The sequence below is a fragment of the Amia ocellicauda genome, chromosome 1 (genome assembly GCF_036373705.1).
Source record: "Amia ocellicauda isolate fAmiCal2 chromosome 1, fAmiCal2.hap1, whole genome shotgun sequence".
Lineage (NCBI taxonomy): Eukaryota > Metazoa > Chordata > Actinopteri > Amiiformes > Amiidae > Amia > Amia ocellicauda.
This window is the reverse complement of record NC_089850.1, coordinates 39073564-39087608: the sequence shown is the minus strand read 5'-3', so window position 1 is coordinate 39087608 and position 14045 is coordinate 39073564. Positions and strand designations below refer to the sequence as shown.

General features: G+C 40.0%; 1 protein-coding gene across 1 annotated transcript; it reads right to left on the bottom strand.

Moving 5' to 3' along the window:
- Nucleotides 1–491: 491 nt before the first annotated feature.
- cdc5l (CDC5 cell division cycle 5-like (S. pombe)) lies at nucleotides 492–14008 on the bottom strand. Its single transcript, XM_066704308.1, has 16 exons — nucleotides 13813–14008; nucleotides 12810–12913; nucleotides 12467–12628; nucleotides 11937–12064; nucleotides 9902–10001; nucleotides 9100–9318; nucleotides 8689–8833; nucleotides 8281–8469; nucleotides 7875–8023; nucleotides 7413–7575; nucleotides 7131–7295; nucleotides 6839–6919; nucleotides 6109–6351; nucleotides 5644–5841; nucleotides 1867–2079; nucleotides 492–1154 (listed from the first exon to the last, which is right to left on the bottom strand). Exons 1-16 carry the CDS (start codon nucleotides 13855–13857, stop codon nucleotides 1047–1049), a joined length of 2412 nt encoding a protein of 803 aa, XP_066560405.1. The 5' UTR covers nucleotides 13858–14008; the 3' UTR covers nucleotides 492–1046.
- Nucleotides 14009–14045: the final 37 nt, after the last annotated feature.

Sequence of the window (14045 nt, the reverse complement as noted above, 5' to 3'; positions counted from 1 at the left end):
ATTTCCACCCCAAGAAGAAAGAAAATCTACCAGAACAGAACCATGTGATGTAGGAATTAATCCATGAAGCCCACCAACACCAATTAGTTAATGTATTGCGTATGTACCCTAAGATTGTCAAGAAATGCAAACATTCAATATTGAGGACCATAGACACATACATGTGCCATAGTAAATAAAAACAATGTTTCCATGTGAAATGTACATTAAGAATTCTTCCAAAAGGAAAGCCATATGAAGAGCCAGTTATATCCGGTTTGTAGATGACCAATCAGGTTCACCTACAACTCTTACAAGTCCTGGGAGCTCATTCTAGACTGGCTGTCTTTGCAGAATTAAATAAGTGACAAACCCTGACCAAAAGGTAGCACATTCCTGATTTTCTGTTCATGGCAGCACATATGGATTAAGTGCATGTAAAGTGAGTTGTGCTTCTTGGAAAAAGGACTACACAATGTTTTAAAAAGGCTACTACCATACCTTTGAAGGGGTATATTCCATTTGTTGTTTTATTCAAAAGAAAAAACACCTTAATTACAGAAAAGGAGAATCCACTTCATGATGAATGCAAAGTAAAAACTTCTCTGTAAGAGAAAAAGACAATGGAGTGGAAGGTTTTTCCCTGCAGGTTACCTAATAACATTATCCAAGCTATTTTCAAATAAGAATTTATTACAATTACAATTTTATTACAGCTTTGAAATCAAATAACAAAGTAATTGTGTTCTTTTTTCCTGTCCATCAGCTCTGTGACAATAAGGGAATCTCCAAATTACAGTAAAGCTCTAAAGCCTACATACGTGAAAGAAAATGAGAACATCAAGTAGTTATACAGGTGGTCTACAGCAGACTGTAGGAATGTTGGATCAGGCAAGACCATCAAAATAACATTTCTTAAGCACGAACAGTAAAATAAAAATAAAACGACAACCGAGAAGCTTTAATTCTGCAGCCAGTACAAAAATCACAGCACAGCTTTCCTTGGGCTGTTAAATGCAGGATGCATGCATCATTGGCGCTCTCAGCTCTCACTGCAGGAGTTTGCTTTAAAACTTGGAGGATATTAGGGACTCTTTTTCCAGAAGCAGGTCAGCGTATCTCTGCTGCAGCTCCTTCTCTCTCTCCTGCTGCCTCTGGACATCTTCTCTGAGAGCCTGATGGGCACAAGAGAGAGAACAAACAAACAGAACTGGTTTTAAAAGACTCAAGTCATGAATGGCCAATACATTTCTGCTGAAAGCATTCATTTCAATTTCAGCCAGACAAAGAATAAGGAATTTCATGTGTGGAATTTTGTGACTTTGGTTGTGCAGTTGTGCCAGCATGTCAACATGAGGTCTGTGATATCAGGGCCATCATTGCTCTCATTCTGCTGCAGACATTAAATCTGAATGAAAAGACTGAATGCATGGAATTCTTGTACAAGTGCCGGCAGCATCCAGATCCTTGCAACCCTAATTACTCAATCCCATATAATAGTGTGCTCAGTGTTCAAGCAGGCAAGTATTGAAGGCTGTGCACGCTGCTGAAAAGATTGCTGATCCCGTCAATATCGAGGTAAAAAGTCGTCAATGGAAAACCTTTGATGGGACACCTCTTGGTTTAAGAACATGTCCAGTACTTACATATGTTATGAAATGTACTCAGACTTAAGTGAGGCATCTCAGAAGTCAATTTAACATATCATCCGGTCATTTTATACTATAGAAAATATATATGATTTTTTCCACATACTGGTCTGTTGCATAACCCTTTTTTCCCTTTCCTATTGTCGGTGTATCCAGTGGTGGCAACACTGTAACATTGCTCATCTATACCCGTAGCCGACGCATGTAGAGTGCAGGGGGTCGAACACAAAGTCCTAACCTCTTGTCTACGAGGGATGGCCATGTCTTCGTGTTTCTTCAGCTCCTCAAAGGTGCGCAGCTCCAGGTTGGCCTGCTCCACCTGGTCCCACAGGTCACTGAGCTGCTTCATCAGCCCCATGGCTCTGGACTGGTACCCTCCCAGCAGGATCTTCATCTTCTTCTCCATCTTCGCAGCCCTCTTGGCCTCAGTGGTCATGTGACCTCTATTGATCTATTGAGAAGACAAATAAGTGATACCACCATAGTAAGACATAAATCTGTACAAACCCTTTCCTGTGACACACTGACACACACCCTTCAGCACCAGGTACATTTCATCAGCAATGGGGGATAATCACAGACAGGGTTTGCTTTGAGATACTGTACAGAAATCCCAAGTCTGTGTAGGTATCACCAGCATTGAGATATCTCAGGGTAACAGAGCATATTTCCTCTGCTGGTATATGCTCTGAAGAAGGCATTTTCTTTTTCAATTAAAAGTTTTAATAAGTGTAATAGTATTTCAAATTACTGGGTGTACATCCCTGAAAAAGCCATACTTTTCTGCATCTTTGAGATGCATCTCTTCAATAAAACGCATATGCCCCCAGTTTATACCGACACATCAACTGAAATTTTAAGTGGCTTGTTTTTTTTCCATTAGAGGACATTGCATTTAAAAGTTGAACAATAATAACTATTATAAAATAAAGTTTTTCAGACCTCCCCAAAAGAACTATACAAACAATATCCACATAAAATACAGATATGAAAAGGTGGTCACCACCCTTATCACTAAACAATCAAAATAAAATAAATTCAAAAGCTCGTCCAGCAGCCCTATTGAAAAGCTAGTTGCTCACATATGGACACCATAATCACTCACCACGAGCGACGTGATTTCAGGATCGCGATGCACAACTGATCGCTCAAGTGCGGACCCCACTTAACAAGTAGCAAACAAGGCTTCTAACTCAACTCTCTCTACAGACAATACAAAAGATTATACTTTCATTGTTACTGCTGTTAAATGCACAGGTTTCACTGGAAAATCAGCCATCAGTGCAAAACTAAATGAACTCCACATGCTCAGAGACAAATGCTACCTGAATTATCAAACAGAACAAGGGAAAGCTGGGGAAAAAAGCACGAGTGTGGCAGTTTATTTATGGGACTTCCTCCTGCAGATAAAATTACACAGGTGCTACCACACAAATGACATTGAGGCTAGAAGTCTGAATATATATTTCTTTGTGTCTGAAGCCTGAAAGGGAAAAGGCAAATGGGCACGTCATGCCAAATTAAACTCAGGGCTGATTCTTTCACCTGGTGAATCTGACTTGGCAATATCATTGTACATGCAATAGCCTACGTCTGCTGCTTGTAAACGAAAGGCCTCAAACTAAAATAAACTATTCAACTCAATCACAACAATTGTATAATTCAATTAAGTACTCACAACTGACTTAAACATTCTCAAAGTGAACAAAAACAGGCATCCGACTGGACAACCATTTTAAATAAAGAACAATGACTGAGCAGTTTACACAGATAGTTTTGGTTTACTTCAATTATGTTTGTTCTACAGGAAAACCAAATTTGTTCTTAAAACAAAAAAGGTCATTTAAACAGCAAACCCCCCTGGGCCACTATTTTTTTTTTTTTTTTTTTTTTTTACACAATAAGATCAGTGATTTTTTACTTTCCATCACAACACTTCCCACAATGGACTGGTACTCTTACTGGAATTGTTACCCGTGTACTTCCATTCCAGTAAATGATGTCTGTTTCACCAATAAAACCCTAACTGCCTGCTTAGCAATGACTTTAAGCCATTAAAATAAGAATAAAGACAAACACACACAATAGCTCAGACCATAAACTAAACCATTTCTGTACTTGTAAAGCCGTTTGAAGGGCCCAGCCCTTCATTATCCCCAGAAGACCTGGCTCAAGCAGTTAACTCTTCTGACCCCTGGCACTGTTTATTTTCTGTGGTTACCGTTATTCGCCGGGGTGAGCGAGAGGAGGCCCCAGCTCCCCTTTTATTTCTGATTAGACTACAGATGACAACATTGTGTTCGGGAACCAACGGCATAACGAGGTTTTGATGCATTAATGATAAATGTGGTCTGCAGCTGCCGCTACTATAAATCGTGTTAATTCTCTGAATGAAGCTGCTGCAGCTCCATGCATCCCCCTCCTCCTTAGAAGTAGCTGCTGTGTGAATAGATTCCAAGTCACCACCCTCTTTTCCATGCCAAGAAATATTAAACAAACGCACCCTTTGTGAATCGCTTCCTTGATTAACTGAAACTTAGCCATATGTGCCCGAACAAAACATGCTTGAGGAGCACTTTTGGTGGTGCCAGTTTTCTACCCCATTAAAAGATCTGGGCTGTTTAAGTTATGTTTTACTTTCTCTAATGGAAGCTAAAATTATCCTTATACCTCTCATGAGACTGAAAATATAGTAAAAAGGGCCTGCTCCCTGCTGTGTAAAGGCAATGAGTCTGATTATTATTACATTAAAATAAATATTCAGGCGAAAGAATAAGTCTAGTTCCTAACTGTACATTCTTGGAGAAAAACTCTAGCAGGAAAAAAGTCCACAGCACACAAAGAGCACAGACCAATAAAAAGTGAGATATAGTGAAGGTTTCACTATATAGTGATACAAAGATAAGAAAAAAGGCAAGGATACACTGTCAAATGTAAAGTCTTTGGTTATCAGAGTTTTATGAAATTCTGCACCGAGAAAGACACGGTAACATCTCAAATAGAATTCATAATGAACATTTTGTCATTTTTCTAATTTAATCTGCGACTTCACACTCATGGCACCAAAATCACAGGACTTCTCTAAAATACTGTATTGTTGAATTAGACACATAATGGACAATAATATGAATTGGAAAATATCCAATGTCCTGTAAGGATGTATATCAAGATATCAATGATATAATATAGTACATCATTTATGTTTGCTGCCCCATTGTAAAAGTAATCTAACTGAAAATTAATCTTGGCATCAAGATTAAGACTGAAAGTTGAGTTATCAGTTTTCTGAAGTTTTGAATTGCTTTCGCTGTGATTTATTTTTAAGACATTGACAAGCAGACAACAATAAAACACTGTAGACATTCACTTTGGGTGGAATACTTTGAGAATGAAGAGCAAAGAGAAACCACTATTAAACAGAAGAGCTTGGGCTGTCTTCTTGATCGCAGAAGCCATTCAAATCAGATCTTACATTTAAAATCTGAGCAATGCTGCTCTCTGCTGGAGAAATACTGCAACTACCTCACAGGCAAGACAGGTTAGTGCAGAACTTTTCTAAGACACTGTTACTAATGCCTCTTGCAGAACACTAGAACTGAAAAATGCCGATATGTGATGCTACACCACAAAATCAGTCGGCAGTCGCAAACACCGTATTGTTAATACATGTAAAAGTAGTATAATCGATTAAGTTTTCAGTGTGTTCGTATTCTAGAACATCTTAGGCTAACTTTCAATTTCAGTTTTAAAAGTTGTCAGAAATAATGTAAAAGTGCTAAAACTGGACATTTCCTGATGAGTACTTCTCATAAAAAGACCTAAAGTTCAGTCACTTAAGCATAATAGTTGTGTCACTCTGGAACTGAAAGCCATGTTTAATATCAGAAATGAACAAACTTCTCTTCATTGACCTTTGTTGCTGGCTATCTAAAGTCCCCCAAACAACAATCCTGGTAATAAATCGAGAGAAACAAGGTGAAACAGATAGCAGGTACGTGGAGCAGGCGACACTCACCTCCAGTTTCTTCTCCAGGGACTCGATCCTGTCTTTCTTGCTGGCCAGGTTGGCGCGCGTGTAGCGGCCCTGCCCGGCGAGGTACAGCACCTGGCTGTAGCACTCCTCCCACACCTGGTTGTAGGCGTCGATGGACAGCTCCCCGTGACCCATGCCATGCTTCACCACCTCCATCTCCTGCACCAGCACCTCATCCGCCTGGGCAGCAATGTGATTGTCAGTTATATCACTAATTAACAATGTTCTGTGTCGTCTAACCCCCACCTCTGGGACAATAAACCATCTCCAAATGACCCGTTTCATTAAGACAAGTCAGTCGGTCTACCCTGACTCCTGATGTCTGCCATTAAGGGACTCGGGTCTTTGATGTTCCATAAGTAACGATATATTCTGCAATTGTATCCACCCCTGGCACCGATAGCAAATGTAAAGCTAAAGAAGCAGCGTTTGTTTTTTGTCCCTCACCTTTTTGAGATCTTCTTCAGTAACTTTTTCATATATATTCTGTTCCAGATATGCAATGTGTTCCGCGTTGTTGGATCCAGATCCCGGGCCCTTGCCCTTTCTGGTCAAAGCGTCAGTAAAGGGGTGATGGAGGCTGTCGAAGTGAATCATTGTGATCATCTCTTTCTTGATCAACTCCTCAGCCTTCTGCAGCTCTGTGAGAGGTGGCTCAACATTCAAAGGTCTCAAAATGGTCTCGTTCACCTGTTAATTTAAAAAAGCGAACTGGTTAGAGATCAATGTCACAAGAAACTCCTTAACATAATTTCACGATTAGTAAACAGAGACTTATGTATAGGCCTTGCAGGAGACTTGGGTAACATTAAGGTATTGCACGAAGCAATTGAAAGCCTCCAGTAATGACACGGTACACTTTACAATTAAAAAGATAGTATTTTAAATCTGGATTTCTTCTGATGTCTTATGTTCCCTGAGGCAGTGCCAGCAGCCTGGATTTCCATCAATATGAAGGTGTATTTTGCCAATAACAAGTAAACCTATTCCAAAGTAAAGTTAGACATCATATTGATTCATAACTCACTGGCCTTGTTTCAACAGTAGGGAGAGATTAGCAGAGGGAACTGCAAATGCCTTTCAAAACCGTTAAACATCAACAGTGATTGCGAATGAAGAGATCAGTGATGCTGTGGAAAGTGGAGATGGTGTAAGAGGCTGAAATGTGGTTCCTTACTTCAGAGGGCCTGGGTAAATCCCGCTGCACAGACGTGTGTCTTTGCTTCAGTTCCTTTTCACGTTCTGCATCTCTAATTACCTGTGAAAAGGAATGAAAAATAAATGTTAGAAACAAAAAACAAAAACAGTACTTGAATTTAACATTTTGCATGATTATAGCATCAGTATTTATTTGTCATTGAAAATACTTTATACAGGTGAAATAACATCAAGTAAGTTGGGAAAAAACAACACAAAAGCACAATTCCATCTTTGTCACAAGTGGGAGTTGAGGAAACGCAGCCGCTGACCTTTTTGCGCAGTTCGATTTCAGAGGCATCTTCTACAAAACTGTCATCGGTTTCATGCTCCTCCAGCTCCTTCTCTGCATTCTCCGGGAGGACGATCTCAAAATCATTCTTGGGTGCCGGCAAACCCATCAGGCCCATTTTCAAATGCTCACGGGATTCTCTTTCCTAGGGGCCAAGGGGGGAAAAAAGACAGGAATGATGTCAAACGTTAAACAAACCAGAGTGAACAAGCACAATGATGGAGATTTGAAAACCACCTGTGTCTTAACATATAAAACATACCAGGTGCTTGGCATACGATGGATCGTTAAAATCCCCCATTCCGTCTTCAGCATTAATGTTGAGTTTGTCACGGAGAGGAGTTCTCCCAGGGGTGACTCCTACTACAGGCTTAGGTGTGAGTCCACTGCGGGGGGTCAGGCCTTCTGCCCCGTGTGAGGGAGTCCTGTAAGGAACACAATGCCTGGTGAACAACTGACATTCTACAAAGCAAACCACAATGAGCAGCAAGATTCGGCCAACTGCACTTCAGAAAAACAAAAAAGCAAGTTGAAATTTTAAATTCACAGAGAGTCGTTAAGTAGTGACTTCAACCTTGACATAATCGAATCATTAATTAACAATGCAATGTAAAAAGATAGAAGAAAGATCGGCTGATATTTATTGTGATTTGTAGCAAACTGAAGCCCAAGAGATAGTGTACACCGAGCTGACAAACACGAAAAAAAAAAAAATCATAGGTACCTGAAAGGTGTGGCCAGCACTGTGTTCGGTGTCTGAACCACCTGTCTCGTAGGGGTGACTCCGGAAAAGTCACTCTCGTGTAGAGGTGTATTCAAGCCCCCTTTCAGAGGCGTATCCACATTCGTCAGAGCCATCAAGTTCTGCGCTTCCTGATCAGGAATAACATAAAATGCGTCAGACAGGGAGGGTGGCGTGGAGTTTTTAACGAGTTGGGAATTATTATTTTTTTTTTTTAAGATTTGCTAGCCAACTGACAGGACAGGTTGACAGTGTTGATGAGGACTTGACAAACGATTGCTAACAGAAGTGAAGTGACTGGAGAACCATTTGCAATGTGGTTCTTGGTAGCATCACCTTTGTGTCATGTTTGTGTCATGTCTGCCTTCAGAAGTCAGTGCTCCCCTACCTGCAGAATCCGGTCCTGTGCGGCGGGGGTCTTGGGGGTGCGCAGTGCCATGGCATTGTTGGTAACGTTATATTCAGACAACAGCGCACTGGAGGCCGAGTTGGTGATCCCAGACTCCTCGGCTGTCTGACGAGCGACCTCGCTGGCCTGGCCCAGCTTCACAACCTCCTCCAGCTCAGAGTCCGTAATCTAAACACAAACACAAAATCATAATTAAAAAATAGTTTAAAAATTAAAGAAATGAGGCACAAGAACACCAGTACTAGAAACTTATATTCCACAACATATATAAAAATATTAAATAAATAAAAGCCCACTTCACATTCAGAAATTTACCTTTATGCAGATTGTTTCCTCTGATTTTAACCATTTACTAACATTTCCCCTGACAATTACAAAATCACATACCTGTGGGGCTGGGAGGACTAACTTGCTCCTTTTCTTAGTAAACTCTGAGACACCACTGGTCTGCAGAATGGCAGATGGGAGGTCGGATTCCTTCTTCTTTTTTATCTTCTGACGGTCTTTTTTACGTTCTCTGTCCTCTTTTTCACTGTAGAAATGTATAAATATTAAACATCACATCAAAATGTCAAAACAAACTAAATTCTTGCAATGCGGTCTGGTGAGGAGGTCCTATCATCCATCCACCAAAATAAAAGTTTTTCACAAGGAAACAATAACATATCAAACTCTGCAGAGCCCAGACCTTCGTCTACCTTCGTTGGGTAGCTTTATTCAAACTAATGAAAGCTTAATTTAAAAAAAAATTCAATTCTGAATCCATATACAGTCTTACAGACACCATTTAATACTCACAATCTCAACTCTCCATCAAGGTGTTGCTGCCGTAACCTCTTGAAGTCTGGCTCCAAGGCTTCGTAGTTCTCCATGGACGTGTCGTAGAACCCAGGGGCCGGCTTCTTCTCAAAGGGGATCTCGGCATTGTAATCCACTCCTCTTTTCTTCTTCCTCTTCTTCTGGATCTCAATGCCTGCAGCCCGCAGTTCTCTGCGCTTTTGAAGGGCAGCAAGTCGCCTAGAGATAGCCAGAGGAAGGGATGCAGACAGGTACGATTTAGACCATAAAAATTAAGATAGCTTGCATGTTCCCTTAGATTATATCAAGATTACACATTAAACATACAACTCTGTCATAGCAGGCATGATCTAGAGCAGTGGTTCCTAATGTCTGGTGACGGAGGTCCAATTTCCAGAGGTTGCATGGGATGGGGGGCCGCAGTAGAAAATGAACCAATGATGAAAACTAAAAATGTTCTCAAATCATACCTTTTAATTTCCTATACATTTCTAAAAAGGGAACATTTATTAACTTTAATTCATGTTTTATTATTATTAATTATTTTCCCCCAAATTACATGTGCAATTTGTAACCGAAAATGTTCAGAAAGTGTAGCATTTTGGGAACCCCTGGTCTAGCGAATGTACTTCCAATAAGTATTATTCTGTCCCACTTTAAAATATTCAGCTCTAGGAGTAAGTACAGATTATATTGCCTATTCCTCAATGCCAAGCAGTTGCCCTGTAGAATTCTCACCCTGTGTTCTGCAAACTGCAGATTAAAAATTAAAGGTAAAAATTAAAACAGTTCTTAATCTTACCTGGCTTCCTCTAACTGTTTCTCTCTTGCTTTCCGCTTAGCCTTTTTACCTTGAGTGTTGGCTAAACGAGCTCTAGCCTCAGAAAGCATCTCAAGTTCATCTAAAGGGGAAAATTGTGTTCAGGTAAGATATTTCATATAGAAAGATTCAATGTATAAACTCAATCAATTTCAACATTAAAACAATTTATGCCTAACTAATTTAGTATTGTATACATCTGCAAAAGCTGACAAACCACTACAGGTTACTTCAAAAGAATCAAAGTAATGTCATCTGAATATTTTAGGGAACTTAATGTGAACAAATAAGTTAGAACAGTTTCCAACAAAGGGTGTGAATACTTTCAACTTCAATTTTTTTATTTTTAAAATCATACAATGCTTAACATAATACAGTGAGGGGAAAAAAAGTATTTGATCCCCTGCTGATTTTGTACGTTTGCCCACTGACAAAGAAATGATCAGTCTATAATTTTAATGGTAGGTGTATTTTAACAGTGAGAGACAGAATAACAACAAAAAAATCCAGAAAAACGCATTTCAAAAAAGTTATAAATTGATTTGCATGTTAATGAGGGAAATAAGTATTTGATCCCCTATCAATCAGCAAGATTTCTGGCTCCCAGGTGTCTTTTATAGAGGAAACGAGCTGAGATTAGGAGCACTCTCTTAAAGGGAGTGCTCCTAATCTCAGCTCGTTACCTGTATAAAAGACACCAGTCCACAGAAGCAATCAATCAATCAGATTCCAAACTCTCCACCATGGCCAAGACCAAAGAGCTGTCCAAGGATGTCAGGGACAAGATTGTAGACCTACACAAGGCTGGAATGGGCTACAAGACCATCGCCAAGCAGCTTGGTGAGCAGGTGACAACAGTTGGTGCAATTATTCGCAAATGGAAGAAACACAAAATCACTGTCAGTCTCCCTCGGTCTGGGGCTCCATGCAAGATCTCACCTCGTGGAGTTTCAATGATCATGAGAACGGTGAGGAATCAGCCCAGAACTACACGGGAGGATCTTGTTAATGATCTCAAGGCAGCTGGGACCATAGTCACCAAGAAAACAATTGGTAACACACTACGCCGTGAAGGACTGAAATCCTGCAGCGCCTGCAAGGTCCCCCTGCTCAAGAAAGCACATGTACAGGCCCGTCTGAAGTTTGCCAATGAACATCTGAATGATTCAGAGGAGAACTGGATGAAAGTGTTGTGGTCAGATGAGACCAAAATCGAGCTCTTTGGCATCAACTCAACTCGCCGTGTTTGGAGGAGGAGGAATGACCCCAAGAACACCATCCCCACCGTCAAACATGGAGGTGGAAACATTATGCTTTGGGGGTGTTTTTCTGCTAATGGGACAGGACAACTGCACCGCAGGGACGATGGACGGGGCCATGTACTGTCAAATCTTGGGTGAGAACCTCCTTCCCTCAGCCAGGGCATTGAAAATGGGTCGTGGATGGGTATTCCAGCATGACAATGACCCAAAACACACAGCCAAGGCAACAAAGGAGTGGCTCAAGAAGAAGCACATTAAGGTCCTGGAGTGGCCTAGCCAGTCTCCAGACCTTAATCCCATAGAAAATCTGTGGAGGGAGCTGAAGGTTCGAGTTGCCAAACGTCAGCCTCGAAACCTTAATGACTTGGAGAGGATCTGCAAAGAGGAGTGGGACAAAATCCCTCCTGAGATGTGTGCAAACCTGGTGGCCAACTACAAGAAATGTCTGACCTCTGTGATTGCCAACAAGGGTTTTGCCACCAAGTACTAAGTCGAAGGGGTCAAATACTTATTTCCCTCATTAACATGCAAATCAATTGATATCTTTTTTGAAATGTGTTTTTCTGGATTTATTTGTTGTTATTCTGTCTCTCACTGTTAAAATATACCTACCATTAAAATTATAGACTGATCATTTCTTTGTAAGTGGGCAAACGTACAAAATCAGCAGGGGATCAAATACTTTTTTCCCCTCACTGTAGCACCATCAGTAAGAAAATACACAGATATGAGTGTAAAAATGTGAAAAACTTCACCTTCGTCCATGTCCACGGGGTCAGGCCTCGCAGGTTTGGTCTCTGGGTTGGGATCAATTTCTCCAGGTTTGAGTTTACGAGGGTCATCTGCAGTGTCTTCTTCATTGTCTCTTTGGGCAGCTTTGTCTCTAAATGACACAAAGCAATAGCATATGCAATGCAGTTTTGACAAATTTAGAAACTCAGCTGCTTTGAGCATCTTGTGGAAGAAGTGAGGGATTATGACTGCAACAAAACCAAACATCAACAGATACTCTTTTGACAGGTCAACTACAATAAACACAATTCTCTGCAGGATAATTACTTTCAACCTTGCATCGATCTGGATGGCATGATTGGCTCCACAATAACATCACAACAATCCTGAAAAATCCTAAGAATGCTTTTAATGTATGTACTTGCAAAAACATTCTGAATACACATAGTGTTAACAAACTAATAAAAACAATTAAGTTTGTTCTTGCAATCTCCTCACAGATTTCATTGTATTGAGCCCTGCTATATTTAAACAACTGTGCAGGTCCACTTACAGTAGAAACTCATAATGCTCCAGGCACTGGGCGGCAGTTCTGCCAATGATGGGTGCGATGGTTCTCCATTGTGTGGGCATCAGCTTTGCCAAGTGAAGGAGCTTCTCTTCTTCCTCACGTGACCATTCTGTCTTTTTAATGCTTGGGTCAAGCCACTCATACCTGTATCAAAAAAGGACAACTTATACCAAATAGTATCACAGCAAAAACACTACAGGGCTTATATTGTACATAGTGAATATCATACACAAATGTCTTTAAATCTGTTAGCACAAGATTCTACACAAAACATCACTAAGATTGCCCAAGAGTACTAGGCAAGTTTTCTGAATGCTGTACTCACCATCGTGCTTTGCATTGCTTTGCAGACTTTCTGTGCAACAATGAGGCAATTCGAGACCATTGGTTTTTGCCATATTTCATAACAGCCGCTTTAAGGATTTCATCCTAAAGTAAAAGAAAAATAACTGTTAAAAAAGACTGGTATATAATTTCTCATCTCAGTATAAGATGTAATCATACAAATAACTGGCTTAAGTTTCACATTCTTATGGAGTCCAAATGCTGTAACACAAGTGGAAATAATATACATCTTCAGATCTTGTTTTTCTAAGAAATAACATGTATTAGTTTCCCATAAGCCTTGATTTAACAGTCGATCTAGTCACCATATCTATCAAATACAATGATCATAATACGTGTAGTTAATAGATGATCTTCAGATTGAAGAAACCAGAATACATGTTTAGTTTTTTTTTTAATTTTGTATTCAGTTTAGGACATGTACAGATTAATAATATGTATAGTAACACAACAAAGCAATCGTATTTCAAGGAAGTCGTTGATTTTTAAGTGAGTACTATTAGATTGTATGCTACATAACACTGCTCCAATGTATAATAATACACATAACAATTGCAATTATTTAAAACCATTAGATTTGATAACTAGTAAGTATAGTTTTCCTATTGGGTTACGTAGCTAACAGTTGATCGATACTTAAACATATCGAGTTTACATTAAAAACAAAATGTAGTAACTGTAGTAATTATTTCAGTGTGCCACTAAAGCTAAATGAAATGTAAGGGTAATTCAGGGTAATGTTAGTTTGAACACTGACACATTTTAGGCCATTAAGTGTATGCCCTGTCTGCAACAAACCCTGCTGTATATTTCACACTGTCGTGTTCATTAACAGCACCACTGATTCGGAGTGAGCAATCGAAATTACATCCAATGTTTCTACATCAACATATACAGAAACTGCTCCACATGTGTAGATGTGTAAAACTGATGTTTTCATTCGCAGTGTTATTGCGTCTGCACTGTACATTCAGATACATTACCTCGGTGTTGCGCCAGACACCGCCTTTGATCATAATCCGCGGCATCTTGGACGTGGATGGTTTACAACTTCAAAGGTCTGTAGGAAATCGAGGACGAAGAAAAAAGAAGAAAAGGAAAGAAATATATATCTCCACACTTCCAAAATGTCCAGTAGCAGATTCAATACGGATCCCACCAGTTCCAGCAAAGCACCATGGGATTCGGGAGAATAGATTTTATTTTTAAAAGGCGA

Excerpts from the sequence above, each read along its gene's own strand:
- cdc5l (XM_066704308.1), bottom strand. The coding sequence starts at position 13,857 with ATGCCGCGGATTATGATCAAAGGCGGTGTCTGGCGCAACACCGAG. Across the intron at positions 10,002-11,936 it reads CCCCGTGGACATGGACGAAG|ATGAACTTGAGATGCTTTCT; the intron begins GTGAAGTTTTTC and ends TTTCCCCTTTAG. Across the intron at positions 1,155-1,866 it reads CCATCCCTCGTAGACAAGAG|GCTCTCAGAGAAGATGTCCA; the intron begins GTTAGGACTTTG and ends TGTGCCCATCAG.